The sequence below is a fragment of the Lipomyces oligophaga genome, assembly GCF_038497815.1.
Source record: "Lipomyces oligophaga strain CBS 7107 unplaced genomic scaffold V1516scaffold_4, whole genome shotgun sequence".
Taxonomy (NCBI): domain Eukaryota; kingdom Fungi; phylum Ascomycota; class Lipomycetes; order Lipomycetales; family Lipomycetaceae; genus Lipomyces; species [Lipomyces] oligophaga.
Genome location: NW_027117788.1, coordinates 507,335 through 528,016, shown reverse-complemented (window position 1 = coordinate 528,016; position 20,682 = coordinate 507,335). Strand labels below are relative to the sequence as shown.

The 20,682-nt window shown below is 42.5% G+C and overlaps 8 protein-coding genes across 8 annotated transcripts; 3 read left to right on the top strand and 5 right to left on the bottom strand.

Moving 5' to 3' along the window:
- Positions 1–1,712: 1,712 nt before the first annotated feature.
- V1516DRAFT_664236 (Cupredoxin) lies at positions 1,713–3,849 on the top strand (the record flags this gene model as incomplete). Its single annotated transcript, XM_066920576.1, has 3 exons — positions 1,713–1,746; positions 1,817–2,511; positions 2,563–3,849. The coding sequence occupies 3 exons, from the start codon at positions 1,713–1,715 to the stop codon at positions 3,847–3,849; spliced, it is 2,016 nt and encodes a 671-aa protein (XP_066777310.1).
- A 195-nt stretch (positions 3,850–4,044) lies between these two features.
- Positions 4,045–4,981, top strand: V1516DRAFT_674952 (ribosome biogenesis protein SLX9-domain-containing protein). Its single transcript, XM_066922168.1, has 2 exons — positions 4,045–4,163; positions 4,216–4,981. The coding sequence occupies exons 1-2, from the start codon at positions 4,161–4,163 to the stop codon at positions 4,957–4,959; spliced, it is 747 nt and encodes a 248-aa protein (XP_066777309.1). The 5' UTR covers positions 4,045–4,160; the 3' UTR covers positions 4,960–4,981.
- Positions 4,982–5,142: 161 nt separating this feature from the next.
- V1516DRAFT_624535 (NAD-dependent glycerol-3-phosphate dehydrogenase N-terminus-domain-containing protein) lies at positions 5,143–6,213 on the bottom strand (the record flags this gene model as incomplete). Its single annotated transcript, XM_066919668.1, has 1 exon — positions 5,143–6,213. The coding sequence occupies one exon, from the start codon at positions 6,211–6,213 to the stop codon at positions 5,143–5,145; it is 1,071 nt and encodes a 356-aa protein (XP_066777308.1).
- Positions 6,214–6,511: 298 nt separating this feature from the next.
- On the bottom strand, positions 6,512–8,466 carry V1516DRAFT_332025 (cell division protein GTP binding protein). The gene has a single exon (XM_066918905.1). The coding sequence runs from the start codon at positions 8,216–8,218 to the stop codon at positions 6,812–6,814; it is 1,407 nt and encodes a 468-aa protein (XP_066777307.1). The 5' UTR covers positions 8,219–8,466; the 3' UTR covers positions 6,512–6,811.
- Positions 8,467–8,506: 40 nt separating this feature from the next.
- Positions 8,507–11,219, bottom strand: V1516DRAFT_674949 (uncharacterized protein). Its single transcript, XM_066922167.1, has one exon. The coding sequence runs from the start codon at positions 11,200–11,202 to the stop codon at positions 8,716–8,718; it is 2,487 nt and encodes an 828-aa protein (XP_066777306.1). The 5' UTR covers positions 11,203–11,219; the 3' UTR covers positions 8,507–8,715.
- Positions 11,220–11,317: 98 nt separating this feature from the next.
- On the bottom strand, positions 11,318–13,090 carry V1516DRAFT_674948 (uncharacterized protein). Its single transcript, XM_066922166.1, has 3 exons — positions 12,992–13,090; positions 12,520–12,625; positions 11,318–12,456 (listed from the first exon to the last, which is right to left on the bottom strand). Exons 2-3 carry the CDS (start codon positions 12,607–12,609, stop codon positions 11,755–11,757), a joined length of 792 nt encoding a protein of 263 aa, XP_066777305.1. The 5' UTR covers positions 12,610–12,625; positions 12,992–13,090; the 3' UTR covers positions 11,318–11,754.
- A 295-nt stretch (positions 13,091–13,385) lies between these two features.
- V1516DRAFT_674945 (uncharacterized protein) lies at positions 13,386–14,445 on the top strand. The gene has a single exon (XM_066922165.1). It carries the CDS (start codon positions 13,426–13,428, stop codon positions 14,314–14,316), a length of 891 nt encoding a protein of 296 aa, XP_066777304.1. The 5' UTR covers positions 13,386–13,425; the 3' UTR covers positions 14,317–14,445.
- On the bottom strand, positions 14,375–20,667 carry V1516DRAFT_674944 (uncharacterized protein). The gene is made up of 4 exons (XM_066922164.1): positions 19,920–20,667; positions 17,356–19,853; positions 16,826–17,310; positions 14,375–16,775 (listed from the first exon to the last, which is right to left on the bottom strand). Exons 1-4 carry the CDS (start codon positions 20,488–20,490, stop codon positions 14,504–14,506), a joined length of 5,826 nt encoding a protein of 1,941 aa, XP_066777303.1. The 5' UTR covers positions 20,491–20,667; the 3' UTR covers positions 14,375–14,503.
- Positions 20,668–20,682: the final 15 nt, after the last annotated feature.

The window sequence follows — 20,682 nt, the reverse complement described above, 5'->3', positions numbered from 1 at the left end:
GGAAATAATTCCCGCTCTTTGAAACAACCGTGTGTGAGCCCACCAGCAAACATAATATAAATTCCAGAGAACGCACAGATGAACCAAAACTAGATTTGACCGCTCTTAACGTCGTAACCGCTAAATGCGCGCAGGCATAGCAGCTCTAAAAAGCTTGTCCATTTCATATTCATAATTAGGCGAAGGCAAGAGTGGCCCCCAATCCCGCTAAAAAAGCAAACTAAGCAAGTTAATCTGGAGAACTTAAAGAGAAGGTCAAGAAATATTTGAGAAATCTGAATCAACTCCCAATCTTAAATGTTGATTCAGCCAATCGAGTCAAAGAAAGTTGAACCGTGAACAAATTTTCGGGTCCTACTCACTTACGATCAAAATGATAACTATGTTGTATTTCTAATCTGCTATTGTGTTCTATAACAGATCAATTGTTGCATAAAAATAATTTCAGTCTCCGTGAAATTAGATATCCAGTGAATCATCGCACTTCATTTCTTTGAAGAGGAGCAAGTCAAACAGAGATATCCAATATTTATCGATCGGAAAAAAATTGATAATCATGAGAATAGTAAAATAAAGATTTTAGAATATCACATACAATGGAAGTAGATTTGAACTACAGTACTGAACAAATCTGAAAATTTTGGTTGCTCTTCAATCACTAAATCATTCGGCACAAATGTATGTTATTACCAGTTAGCCATAAAGAAAGCTCTATTTTCAGCCACTAAGTAGATTGGTAACTGCCTATTTCGGCGCATATAGGATCCTAGATAAGACTGAATAAACTGTGTAAAATATACTTTCAATAGCTTACATTCATGAGTAAGTTTACGTGCATTTAGGACAAGCTATCACAAGCCGTACCAATAGTAAACGAGCGATCCGGCGGTTGTACCGATACCTAGCAAAGTTAAGCAAATTGAGTTTTGCCAGGAACAAGCTTGATTCATTAAGGGTAATTAAGCAACGGTCTCTGCACGGGCGACATACCTTCCTTTGATCGGCATGAGCAACCAATCGATTCTAAATTGACAAGCTCGTGAAATGCAATCATGAATTGAAGCACCGTGATTTGCTCCTTCAAGCAACTGGAATTTGGAAATATCTTCATTTGTATACTCGAAACTGTCTCAAGCTAGGATTGAGCTTGATTTGTTTAGTTAATGATACCATTGACTGTATAGTACACGGAGAAGGTCTCTATGGTTCGATAAAGACTATTTGAAGTTGGCCGTGAGTTATCTTGATACGATTTTCCATCTTCATCAGAAATATGCTATCAATCGATAGCCATTTGTGATTTGTTTCTGCCGAGACTCCGAATCTTAATTGATATGTGAATCTCTAAATTCGCAATCCAAGCAGATAGCCCGCACTCATTCTGTCAGAAGCCAACGTCAAATACTAAGTCTGACCAGAAACAGATCTTCGTAGGCTAGCAGATCATGTGCAAAAGCACCTATCTACAATTCGTAGTAGTAGTGTTTTGATCTCTTGGTCGTACAAGACTGGCATGTGAATTACTTCAAGCTGGAATTACAGTTTGATGACCGAGCTCCTTCATATCTCCTTGTCTACTTGCGTTTTCATATTCTCTCACTCTGCCACTCAGGTTCGACTAGATTACTTCGTATCTATAGATACTATGGTTCCTTTTATCCTGCATCTGAATTGTTCACGGCATATATCTCTTTGATCAAATTGCTCGAGCAATGTTGACTTTCCGATCTACAAGATTCAAGTATTGTAAGAGAAGAAAATGAATTAACTAAAAGTCGCATGCTGATTTTCTTTTGAGTTATCTTTTTTGGTGTAGCCCTCTGGGTATGCGTAATATCCCTGTGGCAGCATGAAAGAGTACAATCAATTTCGATTTCAGTTGTAACCCAGGTATCAAACTCCGTTTTGGCTTTACACAAACCTGAGATCTCCAAGAGTCCTATGGTCAACGATCAAATTCAAGCTTCCGCAGAAGAGATTCGAGCACTCATCAGTCGTCGTCGGCCAATTACTCATGAATTTGATTGGCACATCAAATCTGCAGAGTTTTCGCCTGACGGAGTTGTACGAGAAATGTTTCTTGTAAATAATATTTTTCCAGGTCCAGTTATTCGCGCAAAGAGAGGCGATCGAATACGAATTCGAGTTCACAATGAATTAGATGTTTTCAATCAGAGCACATCTCTTCACTTTCATGGCCTATATCAACGCGGAACGAATGTTATGGACGGAGTTCCAGGAGTGACTCAATGCGGGATTCCAATTCATGATGAGAACTTTGTCTACGACTTCAACCTCACTCAGTCGGGATCATTTTGGTGGCATTCACATTCAAAGACCCAGAGAATTGATGGTATCATGGGTGGATTGATTGTGTATGATTCAGAAGAGCGCTATCAGATTGATCGAGATTATGATGAGGAAATATATCTTATTTTGCATGATCATTATCATGAAACAGGTGCCAACATGTTTGACTGGTATCTTTCGAGAGAAAGCGCAGGATTTGAGGTCTGTTACTATTAGTGGAAGTGATACATTGTTAATATTGATTTTATGAAGCCTGTGCCTGATTCCGGATTGATCAACGGACAAGGAACTGTCGACTGTGAGCGTGCCAAAAGGAAATACGAATGCCACTCCGACAGCACGAAGCGTCCAAAATTTAAGTTCCAACACGGAAAAAAGTATCGACTTCGGATTCTGAATGCGTCAGCATTTGCCGAGCTTACATTTTCGATTGACGACCATGTTCTTGATATTATCGAAGCGGATTCGATCGAAGTTCAACGATATCCAGTTCATATGCTCACTATCGCGCCCGGTCAGCGATATTCTGCAATAGTGACTGCTGCGTCTGGATTTTCGGCTGTTGTAATGCGGATTCAAATGCAGACGAGCTGTTTCCAGTATCGTCCGCGAGTTTTGGACAAAAATTTTGATACAGTTGTTGAATACCAGGAGGAAAAGTCGATTCTCACAAAATTCTCTCAGAAGTTTTCGAGAAGAAATGATGTCAAAGATGAGTCTGAGCTGTTACCTGAAGATCTTTACTCTATTCCATGGGAAGATGCGATTCCAGCGGAAGAATGTGAAGATCTGGATACATCTAAATTAGTTCCTGTGGAATCTATGATCGTTCCGAATCGGACTATGAGGATTTTTATGGAACCGAAGAACATGAATCTTGATCGCGTTGAGCAAGCTAATTATGGCTTTATCAACAGGACTTCATTTCAGCCTGCCATTGGCGCGCCGAATATTCAAGTTGCGTTTAATATGGTAAATGCAGAGGAGACCGTGCATATTCCAACTGTTTCAGGGAGAGAAAACACAAAATTTTGGGGGGGTGAACAATTGGTATCTGAGATTCCTTACGGAGCAGTTGTTGATCTTGTACTACATAACTCGGATGATACTTCCCATCCGTTTCATCTTCATGGCCACGACTTTTGGGTCCTACGCGAATACCGAGAACTGGTTGCTGGGGCAGGACGATGGCACGAGCAGTTTGAGTCTGAATATCGACTTGACAATCCTATTCGTAGAGACACAGTAACAGTTCCGTTAAGAGGACATGTCGTGATTCGGTTTGTTGCAGATAATCCTGGAATCTGGGCTTTCCATTGTCATATCGTCTGGCACTTAGGTGCTGGGATGATGATGCAGTTTGCCACGGGATTGGACCACTTTAATTCACGTACAATCAGTCCAGTGATGAAAAGTCATTGTGAAGTAGAACGCGAGCTCGGACAACGACTATTAAGACCACTTCCAGGAGAGGAGCTGCGGCAAAAAATTAAGCATAATAAGGAGCTAGCTAAAGGCTCTTCACTCAGCAGGTTGTAAAAGACATGTTCATATTAGCCAGAGAAAAAATATATATGCTCTTTTGCTCAAAGCTTAATATCTTTCTTGATGTTTTTATAATTTGGGAATCTTCTATAATATTCCTTCTACTTTAATATTTCCGGCCTATTGAGAACCTTAGTATAGGTTATAAAATATGGATTCCAATCGCTAAGCTATATTCAATAAAAACTTTCTGCGATTTCAAATCTCCCAACGATGGTGCTCCCAAAAATTGCAGATATTACGAAACTAGCTTGAGCGTACATAAACAGGCAAAATATAGAGAGCGACCAAAAGTCTATAATATTATGGTAAAAATTAGTTTTTCTGCAATTTGATATTCTCTTAGACTAATTTGTTCAGGTTCCGAAACGGCAATCCGTCGACGGCATTCTTGCGTATCGTCATGCAGTCCGGGCACATCAAAATGAGCTTAAACTTGAGGCTGCCCGACAGACAATCGAGCGAGCTTCTGCAGATGCAAGCCGGTCAAAGAATTTGTCAACACGGTTATTAGCCGATGCAAAAATCTCTAAGACAAGATCGAGAGGCATTGTTAAAGCCAGAGTGATTGCTAACAGACGAGCCGGGAACAGTAAACGGCCAACTGGATTGATGGTGAAGGCTAACAGAAGGCCAAATGTGGTTATGCCTTCGTCTTTGCCGAGAGGGAATACAGGTTCATCGTATATTTTATCAGAAACTGAGAAACTTGGCGGGTCGAATTTCCAGAATCTGAATAAGGAAATTCCAGTTGAAATGCTCTCAAGATCTGCGCGTAAGCGACGGAATCGAGTTAAGCGCGAAAAACTCGCAGGTTCTACTATGTCAGATTTACTGGATGCTTTGCCGACGAATGAATATGAAATACCAATAAAACCAGATGAAGATCAAGTCATGGACGGTACGCCGGAAGGCGTGAGAGCGCACAAATCGCGCATTCCTGATTCATTATTAACAAAAACGCGGACTAAACCGGTCTCAAGTAAAGCAAACGAGAGATCAGTCAGACAAGAAATCGATCGGTTCGGAAAAGTCATGTCAGACCAAAATTTTAGAGAGAATCCATTTGAAGTTCTACGAGGATTTATTCAGCAAAGATTATAATTTAATGCATGAATTTATAATACCTTTCCTGTAAAAATTTCTCCGTTTTTTTTTAGAGTAGGCCTTTTCCAAGTATCAATCATACTACCGCTCAACAAGACTAGGATTCCTCAAACACAAAATCCAAGTTATTTACAATAGCTAGCTTCCTAAAAAGACACCGTCAATTTCCTGGAACTAGTCTTATTCTTTCTGCTCAATATTCTCCAAGATCTCTGGTAGCGAGTACGGTGATAAACCGGAAAAAACAATGTCGTTAACGGCCGAAAAGAGAGGATAGGCAGCAAGACGATTTCTCTTTTTAAGAAAGGCATAGACCTCTTCAGCAGTAGTTACGCCTTGAGCCTTCTGACCCTTTAGCAAATCTGCTTCAAGTTCAAAAATAGGTCGTTTAGTCCGTATCAAAGCGACGCCGATTTTATGGTTCCGACCGCCAGCACAAGAGGTGATGACGTCTGCAACACCACATGACTCTTCGGTGAAAGTTGCGGCCTCGCACTCGGGGAAAAATTCACGACCAAACTGAGTCATTTCTAACAAACCTCGCCGGATAATTGCGGATTTTGCATTGTCTCCCCAGTCCATGCCGTCCACAAATCCAGACGCTAGAGCAACTATGTTCTTGAGTGCACCTGACAACGATACACCGGCAACATCGTTGATTACGTTGACATGGAAATATGGACGGTGAAACAATGTACGAATGGTTTTTTGAGAAACCAGATCATTTTGGTCAGGCACCTTATATGCGATTGTAGTTTCCGAAAACTTCTCTTGAGCCACCTCAGGCGCCAGATTTGCGCCAGAGAGCGCACCGCAGTAGATTCCCAACTGCTCCGAAATGTACTTGGCAATCAACGTGATTCCGTTCTCGGATACTTCCACACCTTTAATACAGCTAACTGCACGAACAGTTGAGGGAACTTTACCCTTTAGCTGCTGGCAAATGCGGGGGAGAAACTGATGAGGTACATTGAAAACCAGGATATCAGCATCCGAAACTGTGTCCAATAGCTCTGGAACTGCAACCACATTCACGGGAAGCTTAATTCCCGGCAGATACTTCACGTTTTCATGCTTTGTGTTGATAATCTCAGTCAATTTCACATTATCCACCAGCTCTTCATACACCCACATGCGCACAGCTCTGTCGAACACTGTGGGGTTGCCCGCCGCGTTCTCTGCAACAATCTTTGCAATTGCTGATCCCCAATTACCGGACCCGATAACAGATACCTTAAATAGTTTTCCCATACCTTGAACTGTGGAAAATGAAGATGATGCTGGCGATACGTTTAAGCTGGCGTTAAATGCTCGTTCGGCGCTAGAGTTCAGTGCGGGGACGATCTGTGTACGTAAGGCAGCTAATCGTGCAGCAGCGCCCATATAGTGCTATTTGATTTTCTGTTTTAGTTAACAATCCCAATCACAGTTATTTTCTGTGACAAAGATCGACTGTTCTCGCGTCTGCTATAAATATATTTTATCTCGCAGAAAAATCTTCCCTCTGCTATTTCTTGAACAACTGGCTTTTTGTAGATCTGAACTGTTGTTACAATTGCGACCTGACGTCGTTGTTCACGTGACAAACGGGTAATAATCTACAACTAGTAGTTATAATAATACAATATACCTATTACAAACTAGCACAGCAGAAAAAATGAGAACAAACTATTAAAAATATATAAACTTCTGCGCCTAAAGTATTTGAATCTCATACCAGCGTCCCATCATTGAAATATCATGTCACTTAGAAAAGACGAGCAAAGACAGCTCTTCGCTAATGTGCAATACAGACCTAAACAGCAAACTTGCATAGAGTAATCAAGGAAACAGACACTAAATCGAAGACTCAAGATCGAAGCGAAAACCCTTTCTTTTTGAGCTTCTCCTCCGAATACATAGGCTTATTCTCGGCCGTCTGTAGCTTAGCCTCCACTTCCCGTCGCTGCTTCTCGAGCTGTTCCTTCATCTCACGATGACGAGCAAACAGCTCCTCTTCGCTTTGTTTAAGTTTTTGTTCCTTTTCCGCAACCTTCTGCTTGAATACTAATTTCATCTCTGCCTCCATCTTTTGTAGCTTAGCGGTGTGGAGGGATCTTTCCTCTTGTAGCTTTGACAAAGGATTGATTTCTTTGAAGACTGTCGAGTCCTGAGAAATACCCATAGAAATAAGTTTGTTGGTACGGTAATTCTCGTAAAGAACCTCATCCGTTCTCTCTTTTAATTCCTCCATATATGTTTTGACAAGCATGGAGCGAAGCTTGAGAAAATCGCAATGATTTTCATTGTCAACCTCAACTGTACCCCAAGGGTATTTCCGTCCGCGGACCTTACGACCATCTATGGTTGTAACTTCTTCTGTAGCTCCAACTACAGCAAAAGGGATCTTGCTCATGATAGCCTCCTTGTCTTCCATGGAAGTTTCCGAATCAAGCTCATAGCGAGGAGTTTGGAAGAAATCAATTTTGTGATGTTCCAAATCAGCCAGAATCCGAGACTTGAATGCGATAATCTCGTCATCAGTCAAAATGTCACTCTTTGCGATGACCGGAATCAAATTCACTTTTGTATGAAGTTTCTTCATGACATCGATGTCAAGTGCTTGGAGGGAGTGGCCGGTGGGAGCAATAAAGTATATGCAGGCATGGATACGGTTATCAGGGATCGAACGACGACTCATTTTGTTTTCCCCGTCTAAAAATGCATCAAAACGCATGTCGACAGTATCGATTATGGGCACCCAAGCCTCGTCATTATTGACTAAATCACCAAATCCAGGGGTGTCAACTACAGTGAGACGCAGACGAACTCCACCTTCCTCTAGATCAGCAGACATCGATTGAATGGCAACAGTCCGAGGAGGATCAGAAGATGGAGAGCGTGCTGCTTCCGCCCCGTGTTCAGGTGCTAAAGGCATATTAAACAGAGTGGAAATGAGAGTACTCTTTCCCAAGCCCGAAGCACCGACGACCATTACGTTGAACGCAAAACCCCGTTGGATAGAGTGCCGATGGTACTGGGCTGGAAGATTTGAAAAACCAACGAGCGATGTGATTTTGCGACGGATGATAGAAGAGTCTTTTGGCATGGCCACGACAGGACTTGCAATTGTTGGAGCTGATGTGTCGGCAAGCAGATTTACTGGCGAGGGTACACTCTGAGCTGCCGCGAGTGGTGAAGATGCGGGTGATGTGGACGCAGAAACTGCGGAGGACACAGTCGAGACAGAGCCCGAAGTAGCGATAGCTGTAGCCATTTCAAGATCTGCTTCTGAATGGCGAGATAATTGCAACGATAGCTTGCGAACAAGATGAAACCGAGAGTGCCTATTTCGTCTGAACGATTTTTCTTATTTGCAAAGAAAGAATAGTTTCACAATAATTCTTGCTAGATCTGCAACTAAACAATAACACTTTGCGGCAACAGAAAGTCAGAAAAACGCGTTATCGTGAAACCAATGGTAGTAAAATAATCGTGGCAGTCGTGGTTGGCTTCGTCGCACCAAAACGCATCACGAGAAGAATGAGTGAAAGGGGCATCTTAGACGCCTCAGCTGCACTGCCCGAAATTGTGGCACAGAATCTGTGGCTAGCATTCCCAGCTCCACGCGTCTCGAACGCGTTTGTATGTGTTGATCACGTGCAGATTTGTTGTCGTTTCCATCATCAGTTGGCTTCAGCATGTTGAAGGTCTAGAAAACCAAAGCATACGCACTACGGGTTACTCAATTTACAGGAGATCTGCCTTCATTAATTATCGTGGAATATCATCGCGAATGCGAAGTAATCGGTCCCAAGTATTAGAGTCTTCCGCCCAGATATGACGACCTTTGCTCATGACACTGCGTATCCATGACCGGGCGCGGTATCGCCAATCACGACACACTACGTCGTCATCTGTGCCATGTCGACCCTTAAGATCTCCAAGGTTTGTATAGGCATCCACTAGCATCTCAGCTGTATCAATCGCTGCAGTCCATTTGCTTTCTGAAGTTTCATCGGCCTCATATAAGCTTAGCGACAGACGTGCCTCCTTTTCATATGCCTCGAGCGCAGCCCAAGGCCGCTTTCGCCATAATTCTACCTTCGCTACCAACCCCCAAAGCTCGGGTGTCCGCGTTACTAGTTTCGGTAGAGTGACAGTGAAAAGAGTCAAGGCTTGGGATTCGAATGCTGTATATCGTTTGGAACTATTGGTTCCATCGACTTCGGTCTCGCTGGCTGCAAAAGTGTCTGCTACAAGCAGCTGCGCTAGCATGCGTAAAATGCCAATATCAAGAGAATCTTCTCCGATTTTTGCAGATCTGAGCTCAATGATCTTAATTGTCGCGCGTAGACATATTTGCCATTCGTTGAGTTTGGCGGAGACAACTACAAGATTACTCCATAGCCGCCAATCATCAGGATTCAAACGACAAGCTTCGTTGAGAGCGTTGAGGGCCTCCTTATCTTTCGGTATCTCTGCTGTAGATAGATGCATTAACGCTGTAGAAAGATTAGCCCATGCTTTAGCATCTTCTCGGTCCATCCCCACACAACGAGTGAATCCTTCGGCTGCAATGTTAAATTCCTCACACTCCAGTCCCGCACAGCCGTACAAAAACCATGCATTGCGGTTTAACGGATTTTTCGTTAATGCTTCAGCAAGATGGCCAATAGCCTCTCGAGGTTTGGAATTCTTGAAACAGTATTCTCCGAGTGAGCGCTTGGCCACGGCATACTTGCCGATATCCCATGCCTTTTCCCAGTACTCTGGCCTCTGGGTCACGTCACCAAGACAAGACCAGGCTCTAGCAAGATCAGGAGCAGATCTGAGCTGTGCATCCGCGATATATTCCCGTAACATTTGTTCTGCTTGAACTTTATGTTCATCACCCCCTGCAGCGGTGCACAGTGCGCTCTCAATGGGCATTCGCAAACGAGCGTAAATCTCTTGTGCAGATTTGACCATTCCAAGCGATAGATATTGTTCTGCCAGCTGGATATCCATATGCCATCGAGGTAATAACGGTAGAACGTGAATATATTTCAATCTATCCGAGACCGGCGCTCCACCAATGGCGGCTTGTTTGTCACCCAACTCGTCTACTAAACTGGCCAATTGAAGCGTTCCTCGTTCAACTGTTTTCGATGATTTACTTTCCAAAACACTTCGTTCCCACAATGCGCGCGAATATATAGTCCAATTCACTGTCCCAATGGGACAAGCTAGAATTCTGGAAATGTAAGCTTGCAGTTGTTCATTGATGATTGCATCTCCTGACGGTGAACTAGACCGCAACTGCTGTTCAAGTAATATCAACAAAGCGCTGTCGATATTAGCAAGCGCTGAAGGCTCATTTGGATTTTCTGAAGCCAACTCTTCATTCTCCTTAGTTTCTGTATCGCTTGAGTGTACTGCGGTCATTTCAGAAACTTCAAATTTGGGAGTTTCCAATAATAAATCTGAATCCAGTTTCAGGCTCGTCGGGAATGTGAATTCCGAATTCAAGTCACGCTCGAAGAGCAAGCCTTGATCGCTCTTTGCCAGCACTACTAGACTAGCAATCTGTCTTGTCTGGAACTTTGTCCGCACACTTTTTGAGCCTGTGACTAAAATCTTCAATTTCGTTGCTGCCTTTGCAATATCAATCGCACTTTTTGCACGTTTATCATAAGAATACTCAATATCCGCGCGAGCTAACTCAAGTGCATATTCTGCAGCCATGAACGCAGATCCCGTCGCCGCAATACTTTTCCCAGCTTTCGACATCATAGCAAACACTTCGTCATGGAGCGACTGCGAGGCATTCAGGAGCAGAGATTGATGTATCATTGCTACGCGAGCAAGCCACAGAGCATCATTCTGATGTGGCTTATCCGACTCAATGACAGATGCTGATAATGATGGAGAAGAGTTCAGCCATCGAAACGACACTAGCGAAATCAATAATAAATGTGGACAGTCAACATGCTGATATGGAATTTCTGAGTCGACCGTCAATTCAGCAATAAATCCCTGCTGATAATCAAGCGAATCTAAACCCTCCCCTGGTATAAATAGCAATTGCGGATCCAACTGTGGTCCCGTATAATTCTGCTGGAGAAACAATTCGGCCGTTCCTTGACCCAAAATCCGCACAGAGTCTGGCGACAGGAACGCTAATTTCTCTCTCACAAACTCCGTGAAATTCGTACCAGATTTATACAAAGAAAATTCAATACCTACAGTGTCAAGCAATTGCTTAAATGGGCCAGCCATTGTTTGCTGGTCTGCTTCTAATATCGCTGAATTTTCGTATATTTGGTCGACTACTGGAATAAATTTATTCTACATGTCGATCGTCACGTGACGTATCTCCCAAGACTGATGAGTCTGGCTTATGGTAATTCTGTCTAGCATTGTATATTAACACAGGAATACGAAACCGCAGAATGAAAACAGCGCAGAAGTAGTAGATTACATAAAAATAATAAAGTAGAAAAGTAGAAAAGAAAAAAAGATAAAGTTGTTATAACATAGGCCAATTCCAGAACGAATAATAAAATGAAAACACAGGCGATTGAGACACATATCCCGTTTTCGAGAAAAAAATCTCTTTAATCATAATACTACATTTCCAACCACAGAGCTAATTGTAAAGATCAAAATCAAATAAAGTGGATCGGAAAGAAAAGAAGTTGCTGCTATTGAGGAGGATATTCTCTGACGAGCAACATGATAGGAGTTCAGGCGACAAGTTGCGAAGTCGAATGAACGAATTAGAACATTTAGAAGAGAAAGGTGAAGGATCATACTGGACTGATACAGACCTTACTCCGGCTTGGCAGAACTGGCAGGAACAGCGCCTTGTTGGGCCATAGTCTTTGCCTTTTCCCAGTATCCCTTGACAGCTGGTGGGACCTTGGGGTGAGCCATAAGACTATCAATTCTCACACCCCAATTGCGGAGTGCTTGACGGGAGTAAACAGAGCCTTCAAGTCTGAGACGGACAAATGATCCATAAATGAGCAAGGTTATCCAGGATCCCCGGCGGAAGGTAAGAGCGCGCAGAAACAATCGAACAAAAAGAACAAGCTCGAGGTTGGCCACAAGGGAAGTGCATTTGTCGTTGTAGTTGTCTACAAAGGTCTGGATCTTAGTTGGCAGGGGAGCGCTAGAGGCCTGTCCGAGAGCTGGCAAAAGATTAGTCCGCAGGTAAGTCAAGACATGAAAAGCCGAATAAATAGCAAATGGAAGAGTGGTGAAAAACAATGGCTTGGAAATAAACCACAAAAGAGCGATTAACAAATATTGGAAGTTGTCATCACGGATCAGTCTTCGGAAAGTGGGAGTGCTCGCCCGGTGAGATCTATACAAAACAATGCCGTACGTGACAATCACAGCAAAGTAGCTCTCACGGTACCAGAAACGGGCCCAGCTAGAGCCGGTATTGAAACGCAGAGCAGAAAGAAAATAGAAGAAGACACCAAGAAGAACAAAAACATGGCCCACGAACCAGCCAAATTGAAGGGTCTATAAGCGGAAAGCTGAGTTAGTAGAGGAAAGAGAGATCACTCTATAAGTATCAAAAAATACCTTTGCAAGCTTGATCAGATTAGCGCTAGAAGAAGCAGGAGGAGACGCAGAACCTGTCGAGGTAGCAGGAGTTGTAGGAGGAGGGGCCATTTCGCTTTGCAGGTCTCTAAAATTTGTCAGTAAACGAAGTATAATAGTGGTGATGATCGAGTGTGAATGACGGAGGCTTGCTGAGGGCCAGGATAGAAGTCAGTGTACGATTCGCCGAGCACGAACAGCACAAGATCACTGGACAGTGGGGAATTAGAAAATCGCGGACTAAATAGAAACACCGTTGCAAATATTATTGCGAATTCGGAAATGTCCAAATAGGTAATTGTATTGTAATCGGTCCAGCGAAAACAAAACCAATAGTGAAGAAAAACCAATCATACGTCCAACAAGCAGTGATGACGACTACACTGGTCGACAAGCCAGACAAGCAGAGCGCAGACTTACAATCAAGTTCCTATGAAATTAATGTTGCACGTACAAAATAACCAGTTGACTATTATCGCGTTGTTTCCGCTATTTTTCCGCTATTCAAAACCACGGAGAAACAATAAATTTCATCCAAGTTCCACGTTTGCTTCGTCCATTCGACTGGCTAAAGGGGACAAGACAACCCTGCCTGGAATCTCACTTTAAGCTCAAACCCCTCGCCCGTATTTCTTTTCGTATTGCTTTTCTTCCATTGCTTTTCTTTCTCCGGCTCGTGCGAGGGTAAGGGGTATGACCGCCGTGCTCGGCTCTCATTTGAGATCGTGACAATAGCCAAGAAGTACAGATCCCGTTGCTGTCAGCTACCGTTTAGGAGACAGGATTTAACCCCTTAGCACCCTAGGTCCGCAGATGACAGTTCTGTACCTGGATTCAACCTAAGTTTGAAATCGTAGCAATCTCTATGTATCGAAATTTGAATGTCGGATGTCCGTTAAATGGCGTGAAATGAGTAACCATGTCTTTCAAACGATAGAGAAACTCCTTACTACTTCATCCACAGCCGTTCTTTATTTAGATATAGGCGACTTTTGGCAGAAGGAAAGTGACCCATCATTCCACGCGTCTCTGGCAAGTCTAGTCGATAGTTCAGAACGAAAGAGCGTGACTCAATTCCGGTTCCGGCGCGATGCTGCTGCCCATTTGATTTCCTTACTTCTCCAACACCTGGTGATAGCTTCGATAGCGCATGTTGCTTTCGACCAGACTTTTATCACGCGAAAGCCTGATGGCCGCGGAAAGCCAGTTCCAAGCAGTGGAGATTTTGCTAAACTGCTGGATTACAATGTCTCCCACCATGGCGGCCGAGTTGCCATTGGAATAGATGTCACTTCCGACGTGCGACCGGCTTGTATTGGAATCGATCTTGTTGACCTTAATACCGCTGGCTTGGCGATCGTAGACGATTTCCGCGACATATTTTCCTTGTCCGAGCGAATCGCTATAAAGACACATGTGGACCCCGTTCTTCAACACCGGTACTTGTTTTCCTTTTGGGCTCTCAAAGAAGCTTTTACCAAAGCCATTGGAACCGGGCTTACAGCTGATTTACTTGCTATCCAGTTTTCGAATGTGCCACTCCTTTCTGAATCTTGTATGTATTCAGATTCTGCGAAGTGTCATTTTCATGCAGATCTGCTTGCTTGGAAATTCCAGCTTTATTTTTTGGAAAATTGCTTTATACTAGCGGTCGCAACTCCGACTTCCAAATTGCTTTGCCATACATCTACTTCTGTTGAACGTATCTTACTTCCCGACCTTCTATCTTCTGTCTCGGTCGACATCCCTCGACCGACAACTACCTCTGACGCAGACTAAAGCAACTTTAAACATTATTATTTAAATGTCTAAAACAAAACATATACAATTTTAAAAATTAGTAGTGTTTAATCATATATTATTAATGTAAATAACAAAATATAGATATCGATATAAGTTTTTTTTTCACAGCCTCGACTTACATATTGCTCGCTTTCCGGAATTTTTCCCACCTCTCGCTCACAATTCAAATTGCAGGTCCACTTCCCTTCATCCAAACCGTTCCTATTCTTCTAAACATTGCTTGCACAGTTCCCCGAACCGGCTGGCCTAATTCTCGATTCAGCAGATCTACACCGAGCGGATAAAACACCTCTGCATGTTTTGCAAAGTCCGCATCCGAAAATTCAAGATAACCTTCCAACACCTCTACCACGACCGACCGCCAGGCATTGATATTTCGCTGCTCAGTCTCAGCATCCAAGATAGAATATCCTTTAACAATGTCGACACATAGCGGAATCAACGCTTGTTCAATCTCGATCTTATTCTCCACCCGATCTTGATTAGGATCATGATACATACGTAACAAAATATGAATATATGTAGACGCTGCATCAGACTCCTGTCGAAGCAAATTGGGAGGTTGCTTCATAAATCCCTCTTTCCACAGTCTCATACGAAGATCTCTATTTTCGTTAAATTTTCTTGCAAACTGAAAACTTCGCCGCAAGACACGCATAACTACTAGTAACTCTTCTGATGGGATATTGTTGTAGACATCGTCATTCTCTGAAAACAACTCAGATACAGTGTTAATCATCAGTAACTGCAAGACGCATTTAACTATGATACGGTTGAACTCTCGTCGTTTTTCTGGAGTAACTGGGGCTGTAGCATCATCGTTCGCTCCCACCCTGGAAGAAATACTCCCCGACCTCGCATGACCTAAAGGCGATTGAAGAACACTTTCCTGTGTAATCTGCTCTTGGCGTGCCTTTTCTTCGCTTAAAAACATTGAGTATGCAAGTCCATTGATCTTCAATGAGCTTGATTTCTCAATATCCTCTTCCGACATAGGCTCAATAGGAGGCTCCAGTCCTTCACAAGTAAATAACTGATACGCAGTTGTGGTCTCAAACAACTTTACAAACGCATTCACTATTTTTGTCCAGTGCTCTTTCCTAAGTTTATGCACATTTTTTGTGATAAGTTGCTGCAAACAGCTACTTCCAATCCTAGCTAAAGTATCATTTTCTTGGCAAATGCAAGTTACTAGCAAATCCAAAAACATGTCCAGCATTCGCTCCAATTGGTCAAAATAGTGAGTCAGCAACGCAATTAAGTTTCGAAGAGCTTGGATCATCGTGGTCGATAGCCACACAGACATATCTTCTTGATTATTAAATCGAGACATATCAGATCTTGATTTGAGTACCAGAAAGATAGGAAACAAAAGCTGTTTGCAAACCAGATCCCAAAAGTCAGGTGCAAAGCCTCCTCCATATTCAACTAAAGTGTCAAAGAAATAATTCAACGCTCGTGATCGCACTTCAAGATCTTCTCCTGTCATGATAATATTGTGGAACGCAAACAAAATGGGAAACCAAAACTTAACACTAGGATCTTCTATGCTAGCTTTGCTTGCGCTTTGAAGAGTACTCGTACCCTCTTGTACAGATCGTTGATATTCAAGCATTTTGGGAATAGAGCTTCTGATCAACTCAATCGCATGTAAACTGATTTTTTGAAATCGATGGTTTTTCGCCATTTCAGTCAATGTGACTGCTAGATCGGCAAAGCTGCCTTGTGCCATAACAAGTTCAAAATCATCATTATGAATGAGCTTAATATTCTCATAAGCAAATTGTACTAGCGATTCAGTATCCTCCTTCACTGCAAAGGAAAATACTCCAAACATAGTTGACCAACCAGATCGAATATTCGAGGCCTGGGCTAAAATCATTTGATGAAGACAGCGCAGAACCATATCTTTTGCTGGAACGGATCGACTATTTGACATGACATGCTCAAAAGGGCGTAGAAAATCTTTTTGAAATCTGAAGTGCGGCAATTCTTCCATTTCCAAAAACCTCATGGATAACTGACGAAGAGAATCAAGGGCAAAAAATACAACAGTTAAATTGGAGTGACATCCAGCCTGATTAAACTGCTCGCCCATAATTGCCCAAATGTTCGACCATTCGAAGCGAATACGGTCCATGTTATAATAACTCACGTCGACCATTTTTTGAAGAGAGAACATCCGCGGATGGGCACTTTGACCAGAAGACTGGATCTCTTCCCTCGAGACTTGCGTCAAAGCCTTCACAAAGTGAACAATAGCTTCTCCAGATAAACGAGAGCTCTGGGTAAAAATCCTGTCCATTCCGACGACAAGTTCACGACTACTTGCTTCCTCAGCAATATCAGGAAGAAACTGAGAAGGAGCAAATGTTGATTTTCTCCGTAAAGAAGTTGCCGACATTTTAGAATGCTGACTCTCAAATGATTCACGTCTGTCTTCGTTAGTTATTTTGTAACACGTTGAAATAGATAATCTACTTACGATCCTGCTAATTTAGCAAGCGATAAATCTGGCACCACTCCTTCTGAAATGCCGGAACCTATTAATTGGAATCTCTCTAGTTGACTAACACAAGTCAAAATATCTTTCCAAGAATCTTTCAAAAGATTTCCATCTTCTAATGCTACATCAAATAAAACTTTTATGCCTTCGACATTCTTAGTTCGCATCTCACCCAAGTTGGTAAGACTTGTGAACTTGGCCAAGGCTGAAACAAAAGAAATTCGCGCTAATTCGATATCAAATAAACAGGCAATCCTAATAGATAGCTTCATTCCCTCAAGGCTGAGCTCAATTATCTCAGATTCTTCGGACTCTTGCATAGATGCGGAAAGGCATGCAAGTAGTGACATCCATACCACTTCAAACATAGGGCCAACATGCTCAAAGCGCGAAGCATGGTAATAGATCACAGTCGGAGCAGTAGGGTCCATTCTCTGAGAACGTACCAAATTTTTGAAAAGAGTCTAAAAATTAATGATTTATCTTTAAAAGTCCATAAACACTCATACCTCTGTTTTTGAAGCCATTTCTTTAGAAGCAGTTAAATAAGCTTCTCTTTGTAAATCGCGGCCAACAGTCAACAAAACCTGACCAATGTTTGCGGCAATAGAGCTATTCGCAGCAGCTGCCGTAGGTTGACCAGTCATCAAAACTGCATCATGTTCAGACTTTAGAATGATTTCATCATTCATGATTTCATCGTAAATATCCGACAAGAATGCTTCCGGGAGGTCCTCATTGTTATTAATACCTTTATTATTTTTGAAGAAGTCTTGTCTGGTCATTCTGTTTCGAACCTGCGGAGAGTGCAAATCGGTATTGAGCATGATTACTGAATAAGCAAGAACATAGGCGGTGTCAGCATTTGCAAAAATCTTTGGATTTCCAGAAATGTATCGCTCGGCAAATTTTAACATAAATCGATCGATTTTTTGCGATTCACCTGGCAATCTAAACGCTTGCAGGAACATTCGGAGTGCCTCAACAAACTTCATGTTGGAAAAATCCATTACGTCGACAAACGCGTGCATGATCGCAACATTGGCAGCATCACCTTCACCTAAATATTCTCCTATCATGGCCTTGTCTAATCCCTCTGTATGAAGCAAGAAATATGCAATATCACTGGGGTCATCTGAAGGAATAAACTTTTTAGCAACAAGAGTAGCGATGCCACGTTTGGGCTTATAGTTGAATTGCTTGATTGCATCTAACAAGGCCGTCTTGCGATGCTTGAGAGATTCAAACTGCGAAGGATCATCGATAGGAGTAGAGGTTCCACTGACTTGGCCATTTGAACGCACTTTTTCAGATGCTAATGTAGTAGATGAATCATTTGCAGTAGACGATACGGGTCGAAGCAAAGACGAGTCATCATCTATAATCGAGTCTTGATCTGAATCTTGCGGATTCGCCGCCGATTGATTTTCAATTCCAGTCTGTGACCAATCCACCAGAGACCTCAGCATGCTAACTATGCACTGAAGCGCCTCCCTTTTCAAAATATATTCGAGAGGAATCTGAGACATTAGTTCTGCCTGAACATTAGCCTGTATTGCGGGTACAGCATTTGCAGAAAACGAAGGGGGAATCACAACGCCCCCCGGACCAATCGTGGATCCAAATGCCGAGGTAGGAGCTGACTTTTGTAGATCATGATATTGCTGAAGTTGGAAACTGGAAAGATGTACAGGAACAATTGAAATCCGAGCAAGATAATCCACTAATCTTTCATAGATATTTGACAACGCCGAATTATCACAGTCATAGTTAAGATAGATTTCCACAAGAGCACGGGGGTCCGAAGCCACTCTGTCCAAGCCACGAAGAAGATATTGTTTTTGATGGGCCGTAGAAGTCTTCATCTCCAAAATAGGCATATAGATTTCAGTCATGAACACATCAATTTCCTTTTTTAAATGACTTCTTAGGTGCAATAGCATCATCCAGAATATATCACATGATACTTCAAAAATAGGAGGAACTAAACTAGCAGCATTACGGGAAAGACAAAGACATAAATACTGCTTGACAGCCTGAATAAATAACGTTTGGTCTGTGGATGTGCTAGATCGAATGATAACTTCAGGAGATTGGAATACAATCATATGCTGACTGAGAATTGTGCAGACCAAATGAAGGGATAACAATTTTGAGCGCATAGAATGAGATTTCATATCCGGCTTGTTATCAGTGGAATCAACTGACTTGATTGATAATTTGCACATTGCGCGGAAAACCAAAAAAGCATCTCGAATATAGAGCTCATCTTCAGATTGATCAACAGCATTTTCATTTCGTAACTCTTCATCGAATGATTTGCGATTCTCAAAACTTTGAAGAGTAATCTCATTTTTTACTTCGGATTTCTCAGGCGCAACTTCGGCCAAAGTCGACGAATCATCATCCAAGTTGACAGAACTAGAATTGTTATCCTTTTCAAAATTTGGATCGATTGTACCTTCTGGGATCTCTGTAAATTCTTCGACCGGGTGTAGATCAGATGGTTTAAGCTTGATACGAGACTTGACTCGCTCGAAAAAGACATTAACCATTTGCGTCAAAGTTGCTTGAGCAATGGCTTGGTTAGCATAGGAATGACTCAGAATAAAAATGTTGTAAGTTTGTCTAATAGCTTTTAGAAGGGCGGCACCATGTACTACGAGAGATTCATTCAACACAGCTGCCATGAGGGCTTTGATGATCTGCAATTCAACTCGTTCATCGGTATGGTCGCTTTTGAAACAATCGCAGACAGTTTCAACAGCCTGGTCGATAAGCCTACCAGATTTTGCATGAACTGGAGGTATGGGATCAGCTACATCTCCATTGGATTCAGTAGGAAGAGTAGGATCGATATCGACAAAAAAGGAAAACGTGAACAGTTTGCCAAAAGTGTCGAGGGCAATTACAGAAACATCGGCATCACGTGTAGTCACAGCGGTTCGAAGAGTTTCATAGACTGATTCCGGACGTGGCGGTTCTCTTTCAAAAGCTGCTAGTTGATCTAAAATTAAAAGAGAATAATCAGTACAAAAGTTGAATTTGAATATTGAGCCAATGGTTTACGTACCTCTAAGAATGACTTGGAACGCACCCTTGCGTTTGCCTTCCCTAGTATCCAGCATCGATTCGAAAGCCTTATGCATAAACTTGAGCGAAGATGCAGGAGTACCAGTCAAGGAAACAGCAGGTGTGCTTTTGATACTCGCATCGGAAGGAGAAACTGCTGATATAGCAGGACCCGTTCCAGGAGATGCGGCGTCTGGACTTTCAGGAGCGGGTGCCGTATCAGCGGTCGAAGAAGATGATCCGTTCCGCTCAGAAACCGGAGTCGAGTCAGGATCAATTGAAGAAGAAACATCAACAGAAATGTCTTGCTTGCCATTTAATTGACTGCCTTCAAAATCCGCAGGTGCAGCACTGGTAGGATATTCGCTAGCTTCATCACTAGTTGTTGCCTGCTCAGGGGTATCCAGCTCAGAAGACTTCGAATTCACCGATTCTTTTGGTGCAGAAAGCTCTGTAGATAGTTCGGCTGTATTCACTTGAGACACAATGTCAGGGAGTTCGTTGTTTGGATCCATGTCGCTTGCCGGAACAGACTGATCGCGCGATGACGGCTCCAGTGAGGAGGAAGCCATTACGTTGCGTTTTATCTGCAGCGATACGACAGCGAAACTCGAAGATCTTCTTGTTGGATGGTCTGATTTCTTGCAGTTTGTGCAGAAACCAGACTGTCAAACAAAAAGATTACGCTGACTCAAGCAGTAAATAAGTGATTCCAATTGCACTTTCGTAACTTCAATCGAACTTGCGTGGTAACCAGCTTGAAT